Source organism: Peromyscus californicus, unplaced genomic scaffold, assembly GCF_007827085.1.
Source record: "Peromyscus californicus insignis strain IS unplaced genomic scaffold, ASM782708v3 Scaffold_11__1_contigs__length_118956290, whole genome shotgun sequence".
In the NCBI taxonomy this organism is placed as follows: domain Eukaryota; kingdom Metazoa; phylum Chordata; class Mammalia; order Rodentia; family Cricetidae; genus Peromyscus; species Peromyscus californicus.
This window is the reverse complement of record NW_026294402.1, coordinates 59,421,219-59,430,744: the sequence shown is the minus strand read 5'-3', so window position 1 is coordinate 59,430,744 and position 9,526 is coordinate 59,421,219. Positions and strand designations below refer to the sequence as shown.

At 38.9% G+C, this 9,526-nt stretch overlaps 1 protein-coding gene across 14 annotated transcripts in view; it reads right to left on the bottom strand.

Moving 5' to 3' along the window:
- Positions 1-134: 134 nt before the first annotated feature.
- Megf11 (multiple EGF like domains 11) overlaps positions 135-9,526 on the bottom strand; it is a 330,509-nt gene continuing 321,117 nt past the window's right edge. For 9 of the 14 annotated variants that reach the window (XM_052711804.1, XM_052711815.1, XM_052711830.1 and 6 more), the window contains 2 exons: positions 9,289-9,495; positions 135-8,683 (listed from right to left, as the gene is read on the bottom strand). In XM_052711804.1, coding sequence (XP_052567764.1) covers positions 8,526-8,683; positions 9,289-9,495 — 365 coding nt within the window. In that variant the 3' untranslated portion in view covers positions 135-8,525. Of the gene's footprint in view, positions 9,496-9,526 lie in introns of all 14 variants that reach the window. The other 5 variants (XM_052711912.1, XM_052711954.1, XM_052711904.1 and 2 more) reach the window with 3 other exon arrangements.

The window sequence follows — 9,526 nt, the reverse complement described above, 5'->3', positions numbered from 1 at the left end:
GGGCTTGCATAGAAGACTATGTTTCATGGTTAATCTTCCGCTTTTTGCAGTGCTCATGATGTGTGAGGAGCACAGAAGGCATTGCTGTAGTCAGTCATTTTGTTTTTCTTTTGTAGCTATTTGTTATTTTAGTGTATTGATTATAAAGATACTGTCTATTTATAAATTGCTACTTTGTATTTTATGCATGCTCTGTAATTTGACTTTTTTTTTTTAGTTATTGATTTGGAGTATATTCTCATCCTAATAAACAGTTATAGGGGGACTATTCCCAGTGTTGTCAGATTATATTTTTCCCCTGAATTCTTTGGATGCAGCCATGAATACTTGCTTCTGATGAGTGAGAACATAGGTCTTGCATTGCTGAGTAAACTTGGATTGGGGACAACAGTGTCAATTCAGGTGAGACTTTAGATCTTCAGTCCAATTATACTCTTCTGGGAAAAGTATTAGTAGGGACAGTGGTGACACAGTCTCTGTACTTTCCTGTCAAACAGTGTCACTAGACACAGAAAAAGGTTCCATCTCTATTTATTTAAAAATTTGCAGGAGTTTTATGAAATAAAACTAAGAAAAAATTATGTAGTAAATAAAAAATGACTAAGAGTAGCTTTTAATTTTTTTTTTTTTTAAACCAAGAATAGATTTAAATGCTCTTGGACGTGATTGGATTTTAGGAGAGGTTCAAGCAATATTCGGTGTTAGAAAGTGACTTTGTTTGCATGTCAACAAGAGTTTTCATGTTGAGTTGTACCTCAGGAGACAAACTGTCCGAAGTAGGAAGCATTGGTTTTATTTACTAGGACAACTCTAGGCTCAAGGCAGTTCCTAAGTACTTGGACCCTGCTTTTCATTACTTTTAACTTTAGATGTTTTTCTGAACCTGTTAAATTCTCCTGAAAAGCCAGTTAGCCATCACACCTTGTCTTTGTTATTCAGAAAATGCTGTCTTTTCTCATGGTTGTCACCATATCAGGGTAAGTTATCCTTAGCCATTCCACTGAGTATGTTAAATTGGAATTGTAAGCAGAGGTGGCAACCAGTGTTCTTTGCCATTGATTTTTTTAAATTCTGAAGAGTTCTGCAGAAAAGTTAACCCATAAAAGTTTGAATCATACATCTGAGCTAGTTGTATTTCTTTGGTTGTTAGGAAAATGATTGTTTTAATTTTTGTCATTTCTGACTTGTGTTTATAAAATCCAAATGCTCTCAGTGGTTTGAGCTGTTGTGATAATTAATCTATTATAAAGAAAAAGGTATGCCATTTGGACATTTTTGGCCCACATGAGAAGCAGAAAAGGTTGATAGATAAATTAAGAATTTATTACTATTAGTTTTCAGTTTATAGAGTTTTGTAAAATGTTATTAACTAAAGAAAAAAATGGATCATAATCCTGAAGAAAATTCAAACTACCTTTTATGGCAACACTCAGGAGGCAGAAGCAGGAGGCCACTTGATCTAAATACCAGGCTACAGACACCCAGTCACGCAGGGGAACCAACACTGTCTCAAATAAAACAAAACCAAAACAGAATAAAATGGGGCTTTGTTAGATTGTACATGACCTTCATTTGTTGTGCTACAAGAAAAGGACAAAGGCTGTGAAAGGAGTCACACCCACGTGGTTTAATGGGCTATCCGAGTCTTAGGGGTGCCATGACACTACGCCAGAGAGAGAGCAGCCTGAGCTTTCTCCTGGTTGGAGCAGCGCTGTGCCATAGTCCTTTCCAGGGCTGAGTGCATCGCCAATAAAACAGAGTTGCCAGTCTTAACATTTAAAGTGATTGTGTTCTTCCATATTGTAGGAGGCCGATAAAATGACACAGAATGCTAATCTCATTGACAGAATCTTACTTTACTAACAGTATCCATTTTCCTAAAAATTGGAGAATAGAATGTTAGAAAGGATGCTGTATCTCAGGCAGGTATTATTAGAAAATTTGCTGCATCACACGTGAGTTAGAAGATTGAACTAATGGGTCTAAACTAACACAGTAGGCAGCTGCTTGGAAAAGAGAGATTATAATCGTAGTTCTTGTCTATTTCATCTCGTAGTTCAAATTCTTTGAAGTAATGATGTGACTGAACTAGATCATTTCTGAGTTGTGTAGATATTAAAATCAAATTATTAATTCTAACTCAAATCTTAAATTTAACAGATAAGTAAAATATTAGGTAAATACTTTACAAAAATGGTTTTGGTCTTAATATCTTGATTAAAATCATCTATCACCATGTTAATTCTCAATAAATAAGATACAAGTTTTCAGGACATTTGAAAAATGTCAATTTTAACAATGTGTGTCAAGATATGTGTGAAGGAAGGGAGAAGCATTTGATCATCTGAGTCAACTATAAGTTGAGAACTCTTTATGGTTTTTATTGTTTTAAAAAATCTACTAGCTTTTTGTTTTTGTTTTGTTGAGAGAAGATCTCATGTAGCTGAGGTTGGTCTTGAATTCCTGATTCTCCTGATACTGCTCTGCAGTTTTGAGATTACAGGTATGTGCCACTGCACCTGGCTTGCATTCTGGGAGAAAACTTTTAAAAACATCTTGCATACTTTTTAAGAACTCATTATCTTTCATAGGGCCCTAAAGAGCTAGCTGTCTAGTACTAGTGACTAAGCTGGGCATGATAGTACACAGTACTTGGGAAGTAGGAGCAGGAGGATCAGGAGTTCAAGACCCTGTGTTCACCTCAATAAAACAAACAAAAACGTCCTCCAGTGTATGGGTAATGTATGCATGCACATGATTAAATGACATTCCAGGGTGTTGATGTGATTTAATTGTTAAATTTATTTAAATTCATTTTCTTACCATTTATTAGACATGGGATTGGTAGTTCTTAACAAATGTGAACACAAAATAATTGTGTATTGGCTGTTAACTACGCTCTACCAGTACTAGCTAGTACTAAAACTAGTAGCCAGCAACATTCCTTTTGTATTTTTGAGTTAGCAGAACTTCACCTTTCCTCAAACCATAAACTCTCAGATCATTATACTCCCATTCCACTGAGCAGACATCCTGTTTTTAGCATCTATCCCCTGCTGACAGCCCTTAGTATCTCAGCAGATCATTTTCATATATCTTCAAGGAAGTGGTATGGTTCTTCATGTCTTTAAGGGATTGCCACCCATTGTACTGGCCGCTGCCAAAACCTTTCATTATTGGGGTCCAAGAAACACACACACACACACACACACACACACACACACACACACACCTGCCTGACAAGGAACAATTTAAGAAGCAACATTATTTCATTTGAAGTTTTTTATCACACTTATGAGGGTGCAGTGGGGCATGCCACAGTACTTGGTTGGAGATCAAAGAACAACCTGAGGGGCTGATTCTCTCTTTCCACTGTGTGCATCCCAGGGATCAGGTTTTCAGCCTTGGCAGCACGCTCCTTTACCACTGAGTCTTCTTGCTAGCCCTGGAAGCTGTTTTATATATAACTAGTTTTATTTACATTTATTTTTTGCATTAAAGTGGATACATAAATAACAGTACTATGTAAGATCCCTGGTTCCCTACTTCCTCTTACCCAAGCCTCTAGGGTAGACAGTTTGATAGGTAGACAGTTGTTTAGGCGGAAGATGCTAGAAAGAGGAGAGAATCTGACAACTGAAGTCAAAGCAGAGCTTCGTCTCTGTGTGGGGTTGGTTTGGACCCCTGTTCAGCTTCCTGTAAGTCAAGGAAGAAACTGCGTAATTAGCACCCCAGGCCTCCCTTTATCTCTGCCCTTTTGTAATCACATTGTAAGCTCCACAGTCAGGAAATAGGTTTTGTTCATGTTTATATGTTGAATATCTGTTTTTCCCTGACAACCCCATGTCAGAACACTGTGGGAGGGCTAAGAGGGAGGAGTGTAGGTGTCCTTTTGGTATAGCTTGGGCAGATATAATCTGGCAACTAACTATTGTTTAAAATAACACAGAATTGTATAATTCTATAAATATAGACTTCCAATTTAAAAAATTCACAAAGCACAAATATAGTGAGCTCCCATGTAGCCATCCATTGATCCATCCTTCCTTAGAGAGGTGCACTGATCAGGTGAACTCTTGTGTCTTCCTTCTAAGTAGGTGAATGACTAATAGAATGTGTGGATGCTAAGGGCACAACCTGCAGCCATTGGTCCTTGATTATCCTCTATGGATATTCAGAGACTCACAGAGTATAACTTCACCCTTTGTTCACTAAATGTGTCAACCTCCAGCCCTGGAGAATAATTGTCCCTTATTTATGAGTAGCAAAAATATATCATTCTTGATTAAACACTATACTAAATTGAAATAACTTTGTGTGTGTGTGTGTGGGTGGGTGGGTGGTGGTGGTGGTGGTGGTGGTGGTTGGTGACTGAACTTGGGGTTGCACACATTTCAGGCAAGTTAACTCTGCAGAGCTAACATCCCCAGCCATTTATTTTACTTTGACACAAGGTTTTACTAACTAGACTGGCTTTGAATTCCAGACCCTTCAGTCTCCTGAAGGGCTAAGGTTGTAGGAGTGTGGGTTTTTGTTGTTTTTTTTTGAGACAGGGTTTCTCTGTGTAGTTTTGTGCCTTTCTTGGAACTTGCTTTTGTAGACCAGGCTGGCTTCGAACTCACAGAGATCCGCCTAGCTCTGCCTCCCGAGTGCTGGGATTAAAGGCGTGCGCCACTGCCGCCCGGCACCTAAAAAAAATTTTTTTTTTTTTAGTTTTTTTCGAGACAGGGTTTCTCTGTGTAGTTTTGCGCCTTTCCTGGATCTCGCTCTGTAGACCAGGCTGGCCTCGAACTCACAGAGATCCGCTTGGCTCTGCTTCCCGAGTATCACTTAAGCCTTGTGAACTGACAAGTTGTAATATTTTGAGTTGACTTAGTATGAAGATAATATATATACCTTTGAAAGTCTGAAGAGCAAATTTAAACTTGAACTCATTCCAGAATTTATTTTTTAAATTTATGTAATTTATTTGTTTGATGTGTGTGCACATGCGTGTGTGCATATCCACAGCACACATGTGGAGGTCAGAGGACAACTTGTACCTTACTCCTTACAGGTCCTGGGCATTAAACTCAGGTCATCATCTTGCCAGCCCAGTAAGCTATTTTTTGGCATGTGTATTTTCTTTTAAGCTTTTGTGATGCTAGGAATTGAACCCAGACTTTCATGCATGCTAGGCAAATGCTCTATCACTGAGCTCTGTGCTCAATTGAGTAATGTGTGTGTTTTCTTAAAAAAATAAACCTGCTGCATTTTGTTTGTTTTTGAGATAGAGTCTCCTAGCCTAGGCTACTCTTGAACTCACTATGTAGCCTAAGCTGCTTCAACTTGAAACTTTCCTGCCTTAACTTCCTGAATACTGGGATTACAAGAGTACAGCACCATGCCTGGCTTTTATTGTTCGTCTGTTTGCTTGTTTTGAGACAGGCTGGCCTGGAACTCTTGGTAGTCCTGCTTCAGCCTCCTAAGTGCTGGGATTATAGTCATGAGTCATCATGATTGTCCTACAGCTTTAAAAATACACACACACACACACACACACACACACACACACACACACACACACACACATATCTCCAACTATATCAGAAGATTTTTGTTTAAAATGTCCTAAAGCAGATGCATATGCTAAATTGTATTAGTCAAAATCTGTTCATTGGGTTTATATAAATTAGGTAGTCCTTACTCTTGCCCTTTGAGTACACATCCTTGGGAAAACAGAGAAACCTAATACTAGTGTGAGTGGGATTTTAAAATACTTCACATGAGTTAAGTAGATCCCATTTTCACTTTAAAAATAACCTTTCGCTTAATTTTTGAAGCATCTATTGTGATAATTTTCATTCTTCCAGCTGTTTAAAGTAACTATACCAAATGTAGGTTAGTTCTGTCTTAAACATAAAATGTAGATTATAGATTTTCTGTGTGCAAAACAACAGTAAGCATTCTTGTAAGTTAGTTTGAGAAATCCATTTTATTTTGTTTGAGGTACAGTCCCTCTGCACAGTGAACAAATATATTACAAATCTGTGATTTAAAAAAGTATTGCCATTTCATAGTCTCTTACACTATTGTACAATAACTGTGTACTTTATTTGTCTGACTTGTATACATATTAATTTACTGGATTGAAGTTTTCATTTTGAAAAATAATGGAACAGATCTTTCCAAATCATCGCTAGAATGCACAGTGCACATGTTTAGGCCGACTGCAAACCTGTTTGTGATTGTTAGACAGAAATTCCTAACAGCTCTGCATGATTGAAATGTCTTAGTGCTAACTCTTAGCTATGTGAAGGCTGCTGTCGTCACCATAGTTAATCACATCTTTGCCCTTTGCCTCTCCTCTGTATTGCCTGATTGAATTGTGTTGCTTGAAATGTTGTAGAGTGCTACAGTTGGAGAGTTGTTAGAGCTCTGCTCCCACTCTGTCTCTTCTCTCACGTGGAGGGAAATAAAGGAGCCCAGAGAGGGCAAGTGACTTAACAAGAATGGTGCCAACATCTCTTGACCAATGCTCTAGCCATCCCACCTCTTGCTGGATACTTTTGTGCAGAGGGGAGTTGGCAAGTGAGACTTGGAATTTGCATGATTGCAGTTTGCCAGGTAGCAGTTATTGTACATGCAGGATAAGGGAAGAAGATAAAGCCTGGGATTGAGATGCCATTTCTCCTTGCTGATTGGATTTTGCCATGCTTCTTCATCCTTGCTTCACAAAGATAATTGAACACTCGTGGCCCTGAAATACTGAGGTGAGTCTTTTAACTATTTCTTTATACATATGTATGAGAAATATTAACTTAGGTCTACAAAGTAATTTTCTAGTGTTTTCTATTTTAATAAGGCTTTTTGGAAAGTTTACTATTGCTGATCACTCGCTTCCATGCACACATGCAGCATTCATGTTTATGTTCCTCTAATGCTAAAATTGGCTTATGCCTTGAGTGAAGTGAGGAGGGAGATTTGCTTATATATTTATTTTCTTGCTTTTGCTCAAACTAAGGGGTTCCAAGCTGACTTCCAGTTAGTATCAACCCCACTTCCTGTAGCAGTATCCACCTTTACAGTCTTCTAGTCCCTCTTCTGTAAACCCTTTTTAGGTAATTTTCACTGGCTAGACCCTTATTACTCTTTAAGAGCTTGGGGTGGCACAAGGGTGGCCATTAACTTCCAGTTTGCCCTTAATTCTTATGAAGGGGTCCTATAGGAATTTGGGAATTAGCCACATTCAGAATTGTCCAAGCCTCAGTTTACCTGCTATTAAACTCTGCAGTGGGAGCTATGAACTTATCTGAACAGGAGATTTAAAGCACCAACTAATGGAATACATATTTGCCCATCTCAATAAGTGCTGGGTTTTAAAAAACTTTTTTTACATTTATTTAATTTAATTCCATCAAAAAGCACAATATATGTTAAGCAACTTAAGCTTGCCATGCCTACATTTGTGTAATTTCTTCTACACTCTTAGGTTCCATGCTACATCAAGTGCCATCTGTGAAGAACTGCTTGAAAACAAGTCAGGGGACTCCCAACTAAGTAAATTGAATGGGCCAATTGGATGGTTTCTAGGGAAACTTAATTCTTATCAGCCTATGCCTTTTTTATGATGCTGATGATCTACCCTAGGGCCTTGCTCACTAGAAAAGTGGTCTTCCTCAGGGCTGCATTCCCAGCCCTGTGACTGCTCTCTTAAAGCAGCAGCTTAGTCCTCTGGTGCACACAGAATGACCCAGGTACTAGGTGTACTAATGTAATGCAGCCAGGCCAGGATTGACATTCATTATTCTTGAACTTTGACTTGGTAAAATTTGGTAAAGCAGGCATAGAAATTATTCTAGACTGAATGAAAGTGCTGCACTTTTGAAATAATTACTCTTTTATTTTATGTTTTCCTTCTCTTTCTGTTTTGCCTACTATCACTGATGGGGCAGAAGAAAGTGACTGTCTTTATTAAATTCTTGTTTTTGAAAATGCAAGTTGTCAGAAGTATGCTACATTTTAAAGTCTGATTATGGCTGTTATGATTTGATGGACCATTCTTTATGTACACAGACTTTACGATTAATATTAGAACAGTTCATGTCCACGTACCAGTTCCCTTAGGTACTGAAACAGATGTTGATGGTAACAACAATCAACAGCACATACACATTTCAGGTGCTTTAAAGTGCCCTCTCCCTTCCCCAGTCCCCTTTCCTTCTAGGAAAGTTTGCAGAACCTAAGCTACATTCATCTTAAGCATTGTTTCAGAATATTAAATACATATCTTTTAACTGAATTTAGCTGATCTTGATGAGTAGCAATATCTTAAATGTCTTAAAAATCATATCCAGGGCATTTAGGGCTGAAGGTGATAGGATTTGCCTTTGTGAACAGACTTTCTTGAACAGTTATCCCAATCCCATTTGGAAGTGCTTCTTTCAATCCAGGTCAATCTGTACTGATATTTCAAGTCACGGATTGTCTTCTTTCAGAGTCAGAGAATAGTCAGCAGAGGACACTAAGAGAGAAGCTTATCCCTCTTACTGCTTGTCCTGGGAGGGCCCATGAGCAGGGCTCTGTCTTACTGGGAGGAGGTCATAATGACCAGGAATATGGCTGTTCCTAGGTAGGTCGTATGGATTCTGGATATAGCTGAAGTTATGGCCTCGGCCTTCTTGGACCACACTGACTGTGGGCTCTAAGGAATATAGTGAAAAATGAGTTCAGAGAACAGATTAGCTTTGTTGCCTTGGTGGGAGAGAAGAAAGTTCTATTTAACTTGTTGGGGAGAGGAACTGTGGATGTCTAAATCTGACATGCATGAGAATTAGGACAGGCTTGCTCTAGAGCTGGGAAACCTACAGGAGTGCACTGTCAGAATCCCAGCCTCTGCTCAACAAGAGATTTCGGACACCCTAGAGGTGTGGGGCCTATGAACGCCTCTAAGATCGTAGTTGAAACTAGGGGAGGTGTAGGGAAGTGATTTAGAAACTTGTAAACAGTATTTCTGACTGTTTTCTTTTTCAGACGTGGATGTGTATCAACAGTCAGTGTTGTATACTGGTTCTCCACCCTTGCTGTTTCTACTGCTTATCAGTTGTGATTTGTAAGCAGAGTAGCACAAGATTTTGTTTTCCTGCATTAGAGGGGAGGGCAGTCCTGGGACGGAGTTTCTCCTCGGGTTCCTTCAGATGCAACCAAATAGAAGGGTGTGTTGTGGAGACAGTGAATGGAGGAGGGATTTCACTTGAGATGCTGCACTGTTGCCCTGGTTCTGCTAAGTTACTTATGTGAGACACCTACCAACTTCATATATATTTTTATTAGATGTCGACAAGGATGGCACATCTGTGTACGGAGACCCCATGTGCACAGGTGACTTCATTTCTACATAGCTGCTTTCTGGAAGCTTGCAGGTGAGGATGGGTGGATCCTTAATTGTGGCGTAAGGGTTTTCACTGCTGTTCAAGGAACAAGTACTAGAACTGCACGCAGATTCTTTCATGTAATCTGCAAGGCAAGAAAGATTTCTTAGGACAAA